This window comes from Peromyscus leucopus, chromosome 4, assembly GCF_004664715.2.
Source record: "Peromyscus leucopus breed LL Stock chromosome 4, UCI_PerLeu_2.1, whole genome shotgun sequence".
In the NCBI taxonomy this organism is placed as follows: Eukaryota; Metazoa; Chordata; class Mammalia; order Rodentia; family Cricetidae; genus Peromyscus; species Peromyscus leucopus.
Window position 1 is genome coordinate 133,451,243 of NC_051066.1, and position 14,363 is coordinate 133,465,605.

The 14,363-nt window shown below is 50.7% G+C and overlaps 1 protein-coding gene across 1 annotated transcript in view; it reads right to left on the reverse strand.

Moving 5' to 3' along the window:
- Positions 1–14,363, reverse strand: part of Soga1 (suppressor of glucose, autophagy associated 1) — a 71,163-nt gene that overhangs the window by 33,745 nt on the left and 23,055 nt on the right. Inside the window, exon 3 of the mRNA XM_028855620.2 lies at positions 12,741–12,899. Coding sequence (XP_028711453.2) covers positions 12,741–12,899 — 159 coding nt within the window. The remainder of the gene's footprint in view (positions 1–12,740; positions 12,900–14,363) is intronic.

Below are 14,363 nucleotides of genomic sequence, written 5' to 3' on the forward strand. Positions count from 1 at the left end.
CAAAAGGATGCTGTGGCCCCCTGCTTCGGGGCCGAGATGTTCATTCTCCCAGGAAAGACCTCCAAACCGAGGACTGTTCTTCGTGGTGATGCTCACTGGCTAAGGGGAGCATCTTAAGTGCGCTCCCTGGGCGGAGCCCAGGCCCCATGCCTCAGCCATAAAGGGCCACTAGCTTGAGCCGTTGCCATCCATGTGATTCAGTTTCTATTTCTGCCTCACGCCCTGTCGCAGCCTAAGGGGATCTTCCCTAAAACTCTGCATGCAAATCTCCACCTCGCAGGAAGTGACATTTCACAGGACCCTGGGCACAGAATGAATGCTAATGAACAAAATGTGGGTGCAAAAGTAGAAACAACACAGGAGACTCAAAAGTGATGGTGAGAGGCGAACAACGAGCAAAGGTTCAAAAACCCAGAAGCTCTGGAGGAGGGGGATCAATACATTTGATTACACAGGAAATACTACCCAGATAAAACCAAAACAAAGGAGAGCAAACCGTCTCCATCTCGGTCCCAGCACAGCTCAGTGCTAGAAAACAGGCCCCATGTGTTCCAAGCCCTGGGTTCCATCTTCAGAAACACACACACACACACACACACACACACACACACACACACACACACACACACACACACACAGAGTTAAGAAATAAATATCTGCAATAGGAAAATGGGTTAGGAATATAAGAAAGAGCACAGGAAGTCAGGCCCAGGGGGGCAGGCCTATAAATCCAGTTACTCCCAGTTACTCAGGAGATTGAGGCAGGAGAATCATAAATTCAAGGCCTGTCTGTGCCACAGATTAAGACCTCGTCTCATTAAAAGAAGCGACAGAAGAAAAACTAGGGGATGCTGTTCAGTGGGAGAGAGCTTGCTCAGTGTGCATGGGGGCTCTAGGTTCCAGCCCCAGTTCAGGGTGGGGGGAAGTTTACAGAAGAAAGGCAAATCCATCTTAACCCTGGAGAGATGCTTGGCCTCACTCAGGATGGAGACACTCAAAGAAAGCTACTCCGAGGTGCCACTTCTCAACGATCAGATTGGCAGCACGCCAAGGCGCCTAACAATACGACCTATTGGTGAGGCTCTAGCTAAACAAGAAGGCTCATTTATTGCTGGCAGGGGCGCAAAACGGCACAAGCCCCACGGTGGGGAATTTGAGGAAATGCTACAATCATCAGTGCTGAAGTTTCTTGTTGTTTAAAGAAGTCGTTCAATTAGACGCATGATTCCATTGAACACTTCCTCCCGAGAGAGGGATGATTCATGCCACCAGCTTTTGAAACCACACTTGGGTTGTTTTCAACTTTCTGAGTTGGGCTGCCCACTTGGATTTCTGGAAATGCCCCCCAGGGGTTTTAGATATGCCAACCGTCACCTCTCGTTCCCCATCACTGTAGGCAGGCCACTGACATAAAACAAGACTTGTTTGTTCGTATATTTTTATTTTATGTACATGAGTGTTTTGCCTATATGTATGTTTGTGCATCACATGTGTGCAGTGCCTGTAGAAGCCAGAAGAGAGTGCTGGATCTCCTGGATCTGGAGTTACAGACGGCTGTGAGCTGGGAATTGGACCTGGGACCTCTGGAAGAGCAGCCAGGGCTCTTAACCACTGAGTCATCTCTCCAGTTCATTAAGCCCTGTTTTACTGAAACTGAGAAAGGAGCAGGAACTTGACCAGAGTTCTGTAGCAAATACAAAGCCAACCTGAGACTAATTCTTGACCTAGCTCTTGATTGCATTCCAAAGGCTTGGTGGGAGAAAAATGTGTCTTTGACGAGGGCCTGAGTGGAGCTAATAGTGGTTTTCAACCCGCATGCAGGGAAGAATTACCTGGGGATTCAGGAAAACACCAATGAAGGCGTCACTTCAGAGTCTGGAGTAACTGGCCTGGGGTAGGCCTCAGCCATCCAAGGTTAAAGTCACTTCCCAGCAAAGCGGGCTGGCCCTATCATGTGTGTGTGTGTCCATGTGGGTGTTTGCTAGTGTGTGTGCACATGTGGGCACGTGTGTGCATGCACAAATGCATGTGTTTGCATGCATGTGGAGACTAGAGGACAACTTCAGTGTGTACACGTGTGTGTGTGTGTGTGTGTGTGTGTGTTTGCATGCATGTAGAGACTAGAGGACAACTTCAGTGTGCATGTGTGTGTGTGTGTGTGTGTTTGCATGCATGTAGAGACTAGAGGACACTTCAGTGTGCACATGTGTGTGTATGAGTGTGTGTGTTTGCATGCATGTAGAGTCTAGAGGACAACTTTAGTGTGCACACATGTATGCATGCACAAATGGATGTGTGTGTGTGTGTGTGTGTGTGTGTGTGTGTGTGTGTGCGCGCGTGTGTTTGCTTGCATGTGGACACTAGAGGACAACCTCAGTTGCTCAGACGCTCTCCATCATTTCATCTTGTTTTTCTGAGACAGGGTTGCTCATTTGCCTGGAGCTTACCAATTATGCTAGGCAGGCTGCTGGGAAGCCACAGGGCTCCTTCCCGAGTCTGGTGTTTACATCTTGTCAGCCCACTCTAGGTCTATCTTAAAACTCATTTAGGTCATACAGAATTTCGGGAACACCAATGAGGCAGGAAGATGGAGATAAGAGTCCGGATGCCACCAGGCTGCCAAAGAGCCCCAGATCTTTCAAAAGAGGACTTAGGCATGGGGAGGTGTGTGTCACAAAACAAGCTCACCAAAACAAGGGACCTGGAAGGGAGAGCTCAGAGGGAGACTCCCGTGGAGTGATGAGGTGGTGCTGTGGGTCAGACTCCCACAGGCTGAGTGGTGCCTTGGCTGTGGCCTCTGCTGTGATTCTGGAGAACCCACACAAAGGAACTCTTTCGCCTCCCTAGAAATCCATGAGCTAGGGGACCACAGCTCCACCAAGTCCCCCGGGTCCCAGGAAGGAAGTGAAGAGACCCAGATCTCGAAGCGTTCCCAGCTATCACATATGCTCCCTTGAGATGATGTAAAAAGCCACCAGGAATGACTGAGGGGTTGTGACAGTGGGCTGAGAAATAACAGCCCGACCACTGGGAAGGGATGGAAGTAACCTACAAACCAAGCCTCCAGCCCAACAGGCCTCCAAGTGAGGAACGGAGGAACGAGCCACTGGTGTGTTCACACAGGAAAAACGAATGGGGTCCTGATGCTCAGGGCCACTCGGGCGCCTTGAAGACACCATGTGAAGGGAGCCAGGCCATCCAGACATGGCGGGCACTGCTGTGTAACAGTTCCCTCCGAGATTAAGACTTTCCATCCTGCAGGAAGCTCCTTAAGCAGGAAAGTAAACAACACTAAAGAGGTTCAGGAAGCCCCTGAAACCGGCCAGACTCACTAGACCCCTCTCTGCCAGAGTCAGCAATAAAAGCCGAGGGTCCCTCTCACACAAAGTGAAGCTGAACTCCAAAGAAAACTCTCAGAGGAGCAAAGCTGCAAAAACCCTGAGACCAGATCGGCTGCCTGGAAGAACTTCCGACCAGAGTCACTGGGCAGGACAATCCCCAACCTGCTGAGCGGTCTGCAGGCTGTGCAGTGTGCTCCAGGTTTCCCAGCTCTGTGAGCTGTCACCCATGCTGGGGTGGGCCTTGGTGACGCAGCTGTCTGTGAGTCATTTCTGCTCCTGGAAGTGACCCCTCACCCATGCTCCTGGAAGTAACCCCAATAAAGCCTGTTGGTTTGCAAAGCTGGACTTTGGTTTGTCGTGGGATCCCTGTCTAGGGATTTAGGGGTGTGTGTGTGTGTGTGTGTGTGTGTGTGTGTGTCCCCAAGAAGACACAACATCAGGCATGTAGCATCGGGTTCCATTTCCACAAACTATCCAGGCCAGGCAAATTGGCAAAGATAGAAAATACATTAACGGTGTCCCAGAGCTGAGAGAGGAAGGATTGGAGAGTGACCGCTAATAAATGTGAGGTTGGCTTTTTTTAAAGGGTGTAACAAAAAAGTCCTGGAATTAGGGAGCAGGGATGGATACACAATTGTGCAACCCACTAACTGTGCAGTTTAAAAGGGCAAACTTGGGCTAGGGATGTAGCTTAATAGCAGAGCATTTGGCTGGTGTGGGTTCAATTCCCAGTATGCTACTTACATCTCAATAAAATGTTACTAAAAAACCCAAACTGAATACCTGGGCACAGGGGCACACAAGTATAAATTCAGCACTTAGGGGCAGAAGCAGGGAGAATGGCACAGGTCCAAGACCAGCCTGTCTGCACAGCAAGTTCCAGGCCGGCCTGTCTGCACAGCAAGTTCTAGGCTAGCCTGGACTACACAGCAAGCCCTATTGCAAAACAAAACAGGAACACCCACATGTTAACACACAAAAATATAGTCATGCCGGGCAGTGGTGGCGCACGCCTTTAATCCAGCCCTCAGGAGGCAGAGGCAGGTGGATCTCTGGGTTTAAGGCCAGCCTGGTCTACAGAGCGAGAGCTACACAAAGAAACTCTGTCTCGACAAACCAAACCAAACAAAGCAAACACCCCATCCCACCCCCAAGACACCCCAGCAAAGCACAGATGTCAAATAGATAAAGCCAAGGCCTCCTCTCATGCTGCCCCCATCCTCCTCCCCTCCCTGAGGGACCCTTGCCAACCTTCTGGACCTGTGGCTGTGTTTAAGACTGAAATAGATGGTTCTGTCTGGGACTTTCTTCCCTCCCTCTGCTTGCTTGATTCTGTGATATTTTATAATAAGCACTTCAGACTGAAGAAAACCCAAAAGCATCCAGCATTTTAAAAGGCTACATCCATGCAACGTGATCCTGTACATTACAGAAACCGCGTGTGCAACCTAAACCCGTCTTTGTTTATTTTTTAAAGACACAGAAAGGTGCATTGTTAAACACAGGGAAAGACCCAGAAAAATACAAAGCAAACTGCTAATCCCAGGTTAGGCAGATGAGAAGGGAGTGGCTGGGTAGGGCTTTCATTATTTTGTATATTTTTATACTGGTTCTGTCATTTTGAATAGATGCCACCGTCACATGGTGACATTGAAAGAGCACAAAGGACAGAGGGAAGCAATGGTCCCCAGTTTCCTGCCTCAGGGGCAGGCAGTGTAGCCAGAGCCTGCTGGAACCTTCCTCAGAGTTATGCCAGGTATGCGTCTATGGGCTTTTGCAATGGGATTTTTTGCCTCATTAAGTTTATATTACTTTTTTTTAATTTAAAGAAGCATGCACACATATACATAAAAGTGTGTCTGTATACACACAGAAAATCCTATTGGGAGTGTCTGTTCACCTCCCAAGTAGGAATCTCAGTACTGGATTGCAAGAGCCTGGAAAGGATTCGATTCTCTGTTTGTGGATCTGTTGGGGGAAGGGGAAGGCCTACTGGTTTTTTTTTTTTTTTTTTTTTGTGTGTGTGTGTGTGTGTGTGTGTGTGTGTGTGTGTTTCATTTCAAAGCTCTCTAGGAAGCCATGGCACACCTTGCCAGCAGCAGGCAGGCTGTGGGGCTGGAACCTCACAGAATGGAGGCAGACAGAGAGCATAAAGCTGCACCTTGGGAGGTGGACTACAGTGGTTCCAGTCATTCTGTCTTGGACTGAACCCTCTCCCACCACATGGAGGTCATTTGGGTTCCTGCACTGCCCTGAGTTCAGGAGGGAAACCAAGGCAGGTTTTACAGGCATACAGACGGCCCTCCCATCTGGTGCGTGGCAGCTGGCCAGCTGGCCGGGCAGCTGAGGGCTGCCTTGCCCCTCAAGGGAGCCAAGGTCTGTCAGAGCTCCCTTTTAGAGCCCTCAGAGGTGGGGCCAGTCCTGCTCAAAAGGCAATGTTCTGGCTCTGGGCCTCTTAGGGTGGCCCGTATACCAGAGAGAAAGCAGCCACAGGTCCAGCAGGACCCAGCCCAAAGGCACCCTCCCCACTCCTCGTAAGGCCACTATGAGGAGCCTGTGCATCCCTGGTCCAATCCATCCCAGCAAGAGCCCAAGCTCCCAGAAACTCCCAGGCAGCACCCTAAGGCCTGGAGAGAGCTGCCTAAACCTCAGGGACCTCCACCCCCAACACCTCCTTGCTGCCCACTTAGCAAATGTGGAGGGGTGTTCATATAAGTCTCACTGACATCAGATTGCGTGTGCACAAAACTGACCATGAGGGGGACATGGGTTGGGGTGCATCTCTAGAGTGAGGTGTAGTCCTTACAGCATGGCCAGATCATTAGGCAGACAAGTCACATAATCCTCGGAGAGATTACCACTTGAATGGAGGAAAAATATTTAAATTGTATCGTGTGTGTATGTATGTATAATATATGGGTGTGGTGCATGCACACACAATCGTACACACATGGAAGCAGGATGTCGGCTGTCCTGCTCTCTCACTGACTGCCTTACTCCTTCGAGACAGGGTTTCCCACAGGAGACTAGCAAACCTGAGCCCTCCTCCTGTGCCCTGCTCCTCACTCAGTGCTGGGGTTGCAGGTCTGTTTGGGACCATGCCTAACTTTTTATGTGGGTTGTGGAGATTTGAACTCAGATCGCCACGTTTACTCAGCAAGCTCTCTCAGCCTCTGAGCCACCCTAAAGCCAGGAAAAATAAGTTTAGACCGTGTCCCAAACCAAATGCCATCGACAGTTTTCTGTGTAGCTGCTTCCTCCACGTGCAGCTGCCAGCGCTATGGGGAGAGCCCCTGTGCGAGGCAGCGAAGGCTTCTCCAGGCCGCCAGCCAGTGGCTGGTTGAGATGGTAACGATAATAGTACATGCTGTATTTAGCAAGCACTGATTCTATGATGAGCACTTCCCAGCCTGCCTCATTGAATTCTCACAAACACCCCTAAGCTGTAGGGACTGATTTTCCCTTTTTGTAAACAGATCAAGTGAGCACTAAAGCTGTTGCGCCATCTGCCCAAGGTTACAGTCGCTCTCAAGGAAACCGCGAAGCCAAGATTCACACCCAGGCCTCCGTGGCCCCACGGCTGGGTTTGCCTTGCAGCTCACAGACCGGGGCCGGAACACAGCAGCAGTCCCGGGGCCTGACCCCAGGTGGTTGGCAGTGCTCTCCCCACCCACCAAGGAGGAAATCCAGATGAGAAATCACTGATGTGGGTTGAGAAAGCCCCTTGATGGCTCAGAGCCAGAGCAGCAGCATTTCTGGTAGGAGTCAGTGTGGGAGACCCAGGGCCCCGGGTTTGAATCCCCTACACTTCTCTTTCCTCAGTCTCAGTCATAGACAGCAGTTCCGCTGCTGTGTGCAATACAGAATCACAAAATAAGTGAACACGGATGCCCTTTGCAGCATTATTTACGACAGCAGAAAGTGGAAACCACCCAAATATCTATTCAATATGAGGCACTCAGCCCACACAATGGATTATTACCCAGCCATGAAACGAAATGAGGTCCTTCAACATGGATGCCTAAACCCAGAAAGCCTTCGGCTAAGTCACAGAAGCCCATCACCAAAGATCACACATTGCTTGATTCCGTTTGAATGCAGTCTCCTGAATGGACAAATCAATAGAGACAGAAAACAGGCCAGCAGTTGCCAGGGGCTGGAGGGGAGGGGTAGAGAGTGACTGCTAACAGGTGTGGGTCACTTACAAGAGCAATGGGAGGCTTCTGGAATTAGATCATGGTGATGGCAATACATCATCAATCTACCAGACGGAACTCTAAGATGGTGTATTGTGTGATCACCGAATCAAACTGCAATTTTAAAATGTCCATGAAGGAGGAATACCTATAAAGCAGGGACAGCAGAGGGTTAAACACCATGGAGGCACATGGGCAAGGCTGGAAGCCGTGCCTGGCACAGGGTAAGCACTCAGACACAGCAGCTATGTGGGGACAAATCACACTCGCACTGGCTTTCTGCCTGGATACAAGGGGGATGACAGTGGACGAAGGGGCAGCTGCTATTCTTTTTTTTTTTTTTTTTTTTGGTTTTTCGAGACAGGGTTTCTCTGCATAGCTTTGCGCCTTTCCTGGAGCTCACTTGGTAGCCCAGGCTGGCCTCGAACTCACAGAGATCCTCCTGGCTCTGCCTCCCGAGTGCTGGGATTAAAGGCGTGCGCCACCACCGCCCGGCTGCAGCTGCTATTCTTAAGCAGCAGCCCAGCTGAGCCACAGTGCACTGCAGATAGCAGTCAGGGCAGGCCACCTCCCTTCTGTCTCGCCACGAGCTGTCTCCATAGCAACAAGCATCAGCTCAGGACAGGGGCTCCCATTCCCAGTCGGGTGACAAGATCGCCCCAGCAACCTGTCAGGATGGCAAAGGCAGGTCGTGAGGATGGGACTGTAGCTCTTGCAGAAGTGCTGAGGGGCCCTTGTCTCCATAGCAACCATGTCAGGAAGGAGAGGGAGGAGGAGAGGGCAAACAGCACATAAACAGGATCTGGAGCCAACACCACACATCAGGACAGACCAGACTTGAGGCATCTGTTTCCCAGGAAAGAGAACAGGTTTCATCAGCGCCTACTCTGTGTCAGGGTCAATTCTGGGCTCTTTACATTAAAAACCTAAAATTTACATTTGAAGCTCCAAGAGTAGGGCTGTGGGGCTGCTTAGTGGGTAAAGGCACCTGCCACCAACCCCGGTGACCTGAGTTTGGCACCTGGGATCCATGGGGTGGAAGAAAAGAACCAACTTCTTCAAGTTATCCTTTGACCTCCTCACACCTGCCGTGGACAGTCACAGATACACACACACACACACACACACACACACACACACACACACACACACACGAGAAATAAAGTTGTGGGGGTTTTTGTTTTGTTTTGTTTTGTTTTTGTCTTTCTTGGTTTTTTGAGACAGGGTTTCTCTGTGTGGCTCTGGCCGTCCTGGAACTCACTCTGTAGACCAGGCTAGCCTTGAACTCACAGAGATCCTCCTGCCTCTACCTCCCAAATGCTGGGATTAAAAGTGTGCGCCACCACTGCTCAGTCAAAATAAAGTTTTTCAATGTAGTAAAAAAATTTTTTTAATTTCACAAGTAATACCTTTTGTTTTGTTCTTTAATTTCACAAGTCTGCTTTGATTTGTTCTTAAAGACAGGGTCTTACTGTGCTATCCAGGCTAGCCTTAGACTCCTGCACTTAGGCCATCTTCCCCCCGCAGACTTCCCTGGAATGGGACTATAGAAGTGCCCATCATGTCTAGCTTAAGTACTTTTTATTTGAGGCACTGTCTCATGTATCCCAGGCTGTCCTCACATTCATTATGTAGCCAAGGATGACCCCGAGCTTCATGTCTCCATCTCCTGAGTGCTGGAGTTATAGATACGTGTAACCACACTCGTTTTATTTGGAACTGTATATTGAATCCAGGATCTCATTTATCCTAGGCAAGCACTCTGCCAACTGAGCTACATTTCCAGTCCATGTTTTATTTTATTCTTTTGTTTGTGAGACAGTCTTACACTGTAGCCCAGGCTGGCCTCAAATTCACATTAATCCCCTTTGGCTCTGCCTCCCAACTACTGGGACTGTACATTCTGATTATTCAACCCCCCAAGGGGCCTGAAGAGATGGCTCAGCAGTTATGAGCACTTGCTACTCTTGCAGAAGACTAGTTCAGTTCCCAGCTCCCACATGGAGCAGCTCATAACCGCTTATAGCTCAAGTTCAGCGATCCCAATGCCATCTTCTGGCCCCCGTAGGTACCTGGACACAGATGGTATGCACAGACAGACATACAAGCAGGCATACACGCGTGTGAACGCGCGCGCGCGCGCGCGCGCACACACACACACACACACACACACACACACACACACACGCAAAGTCTAACTTTGGGCTGGTGGTATAGCTCGAGAGTCCACCCTACCCTGGTATGTATGAGATCTAAAATAACTTGTGGGATTTTTCAATATATGCAATTCTGTAACTTTCTTTTTTGGCTCTAGTGGGTCTCAAATCCTGGGTTTCGTGCGTATTAGGCAAGTGTTCTACTCCTGGGCAATGTTCCCAGCCCTTTCTTGACTTGATTTCTGAACTGACTCTGCAGCTCAGGCAGGCCTAGGATGTACCATCCCCTCCCTTTAGCCTTCCGGGTAGCTGGGATAACGGGTCTGGCCGCCAGGCCTAGCTCCCTCATTTCCTTCCCTGGTTTACAAGACACCTTGGAGACCTTCTCCTATCAGTACATATTTTTCTACTTTTTAAACATGTGGTAAAGGTTCTATCATATAAATTTACCATCTCAAACGTTCTTTTTTATTGTGGTAAAGTATATTTAACATATAGTTACCGGTTTTTGACTTCCGTTTTTTCTGGTGCTAAGGTTTGAACCCAGGCTCTCTTTGTGAGACAGGGTCTCATGTAGCACCAGCGTGGCTCCAACTCACTGTGGAGCTGAAAATGACCTGAACTCCTGATCCTCCTGCTTCTGTCTCCCAGGTGCTGGGACAGTAGGTGGTAACACCACATCAGCTTAAATCTGCTCCTTCTGTGTGACAAGCACAGTCTGTCTCCAAAGCCCTTCCATTGCTCCAAACTGAAGCTCTGCCCCCACGCCCACTGAACAGTCAGCCCTGGCTCCCTCCGCCCCGGCCAGTACCTCTACTCCCGGTCTTAGGAATCTGACGACTCTAGGATTCTCAGATAAATGGAACTTTACAACGTTTACCCTCACGTATCTGGGTTCCTCCCCATGGCATGATGTTTTCAAGGCCCATCCATGCTGTAGTGTGTATCAGCACTTCAATCCTAAAGGTTAAACAACTGTCCCATGACACACACACACACATCTGGCTTTGTATATCCATCCACCATCACTCAACATTTGGGTTGTTCTGTCTCTGGGCTCCTGTGAATGATGCTATGAACATGGAGGCTCGATCATCTCTCTCTGTGTCCCTGCTTACGGTTTTTTGGGGGGATATACTGAGAACTGGAACTGCCGGGTGATGCAGTAACTCTGTCCTTAGGGGTTCTGAGAAATGTCACATGACCTTATTCTTTCTAACTTCTTCAGAGTATTCCGTAGTCACTTAAAAGCTTTTGTTTTATTTGTTTTCTTTTCTTTTCGGTGCTAGGGATTGACCCCAGAGCCTCCCATGTGCCAGGCACAGACTCTACCACTGGGCTGCATCCCTGGTCCCTCTGTTTGGTGATCCAAAACAGTCTCATAAACTGCTACTATTTGCATCCTGATATCACAGAGCATCGTTTCTCAACATGTGGGTCATGACCCCTTTGGGGTTAAATGACCCTTTCATAGCAATTACCTAAGTCCATCAGAAGACACAGATATTTACATTATGATTCATAACAGTAGCAAAATTACAGTTATGAAGTAACAACGAAAATAATTTTATGGTTGGGGTCCCACCATGAGGAACTGTATTAAAGGGTCTCAGCAGGGGGAAGGCTGAGAACCCCTGTCCTAGAGGAAGAAGCTAAGACTCAGAGAGCGGAAGTGGCTTCAGTCACATCTTTGTCAAGGAAAGCCTGGGGCAAACTCAACACGCTGCAGCCGAGGGCCTCAGTTTCTCTGTGTGTGCATGAAGAACGGGCTGTGTTTTAAGGGTACTCTGTAACGCCCCTTCTTTTCACCATCAGACATGGGGGCAACAAGACTGTGTGCAGATGGCACCCAGTGCCGTAGGCTGCCCACGATGGACTCGAAAAGGGGAAACCTCCCACAGCAGCCCTCAGGGCAGATCCCCCCCCCTCTGCCCTGGGGGCCACTGGCACATGGCAACAATTCGCCCAGTGTGAAGGGCAGCCAAAGGACTGCACTGCCCTTGGGACCGTGATGTCTCGTTCTGGGCTGCTGGCATGCTGGCCCTCTTGGGAAGCAGGTGGGTGCCCCAGAAAATGTACAGCCTGGGATGCCTAGTGAGCAGCCAACCAGCTGAGGGCCAGCTGTGCCTTCTGGGGCCAGAGGCCACCTAGTGTTTGGACACACACTCCCTCTGGAATCAGGAAGTTTCTAGGCTTACATCACTCCGGCTGATGGTTTTCCACTGGCATTCTGCAGAGTCCCGCAGTCTGCCTGACCTTGAGAACCCACCTCCCTCTCCCAGAAGGAAGCTGTTTGCTCAGCCGTGAAACAGATCACAGCTTTGCTGGACCTTTGCAAAGATTTCTGAGATAAACTGTCCAGCCTAACTCACAGCTGGAGGAGGGTACAGCAGGAGGAGAGGCCGACATCAACCAGGATGGGGGACATGGGGTCTGGAGTCACATTCAGAGACAAAAGTAGGAGACCCTGGCCTAGCATCCTTCTCAAACCAAGTGGCGACCGCACACTAGTCCCTAAAGCACGTCCACACAAGCTAGTCAGTAGCCTGCTCAGTGAGCAGGGAACAACTGCCCAACCTTACAGATGAGGGAACTGAGGCACAGGCGTTCCCTCATCTATATGCTGGGCACTGATGAACACACCTTCAATAATCCCAGAGAGTAATTAAGCCCAGTAAGTGAACCTTGCTTACCACTCTACTCTTTTTTTTTTTTTTTTTTTTTTTTTGAGACAGGGTTTCTCTGTGTAGTTTTGGTGCCTGTCCCGGATCTCCCTCTATAGATCAGGCTGGCCTCGAACTCACAGAGATCCTCCTGGCTCTGCCTCCCGAGTGCTGGGATTAAAGTTGTGCACCACCACCACCTGGCTTCACCACTCTATTCTGAATGTCCAGTGTAGAATACAGATGGGCTACTCAGCAAATCCATGCTGGAAGGATGAATGGATAATCCACACTGCCAGGGAGGCCCAAGGGTACCCATCTTGGTCCACAAGCAATCAGGGGAGATGCGCATGCCACCCGGGCCAGCTGGGCTGTAGCCCTCACCTCTCTGGGACGATCCAGCTCCGTTTGCAGCACCTGCTTGGCCAGCTCCGTCTCGATGAGCCTCTGCCGAAGCCCCTCGTTCTCCTCTTCCAGCCTCATCCGCTTCTTCTCCACCACCTCCAGCTCCTTATGAAGCCGCATGGAGATGTCCTTAGAGACCTGAGCCAGGGTGGGAGAGAGAGAGGATGTTCAAGCTGAAGGACATACCTGGAGTCCCAGTGACCATCCCACCATAGTCAGAGTCACCTCATCACCCTCACTCAGCAGACAGGGAAACTGAGGCACAACGGGTCCTAAGACTCACCCAAGAGCCATGAATCTAGGGATTCACAGACCCCAAACCCAAACCCAGGCACCCAGCTTTTGGGGGCAACATATTGGGTTGTTCTGTTCTTACAGGTGCCTTTATATTCAGCTGGGGGAGCCTGTGAGGGAAGAGGGTTAGTTTGGAAGCCCAGTACCAAATGGGCAGCATGTAATCGTCAGCAAAAGTCATTTCCTGGCCCCGTGCCTCAGGGTTCTCAGCTTGTATAAAATGGGTGCAGCAGTAACAGGGCAATCTCAGGCCGACAGGAGGATCACATCAGCTATTGCTCACAAAGCCTTCACCCGGCGCCTGCCACAGTTGAGTGTCTGATGACCTGTGGCTGCTGCTCCCAGGAACCAATGTCCAGAGACAGGCATGACTTTGCTGGAGGTCACAGTGACCCTGAGGCCTGTTCTGGGATATAGAACATGCTAGAATGACAGAGGCTGGACAAGTGTCCAAGAATCCCTCGGACCCAGCTAACAGAGTGGCAGTCTCTAATCCCGGGTCTAGGCTCAGCAGGAAAAGCACCCCAGACTCTGGAGGATCCCCCCTGTCCTGCCCCTGCTGCTAGGTGTGGCAGGGCAGGGGGGCTGGGGTGGGGTGAAGGGAGCCCTCCTGAGCTGGTAAAATGCAAATAGATGCTATCCCCAGGAAGTCTGGGCGCTGCTGACACCTAGATGCTAGTCCTGCCCTCACTTTACAGAAGCTCAGAAGTGACTTTTTCAGGGTCACACACATGGAGCATGGCTGGGCTGGACTGGGACTCCCTGGAGTTTGGGGCGGCCAGCACAGCCAGGGTCCCCCAGGAGTCTGAAGGCTTTGCCAGCAAAACCCGTACAGCACAGACCGCCCAGCACCCAAGCCTGCCAGTGTCGGAAATGACCATGCGCCTCCTCCTTCTGGAAGGGAAGCAGCCCTCCCTGGCTCTGCCCTCTGCCTGGGCCCAAGCCCAACTCAGCACAGACCCCTTTGGCAGTATTCGGGGAAGGCCAGGAAAAACAACAGTTGAGAGGAAACTGGGCATGCCTCTCCTCCCTCCTCTGCCCACTGCCCCCTCCAGCCCGAAGCTCTCTGAGGACGCCAGATGGAGGCCCACAAGCCTCCCCTGTAGCCACCATGGGCCACAGAGCTTTCCTCAACCCGTAAAGTAGGGTAGGCAAACCTTCAATATCAGAAAAAGATTTTGCAGAGAAGAAAACTAGATTCAAGCCCAGTGCCAGCATTCACTGACCACGTAGTCGGCAATAAAAGGGTGGATACACTGCTCATGAGGGCTGCTGGGGGGGTAAATGGCATCGGGGGTGCTTGGGTGG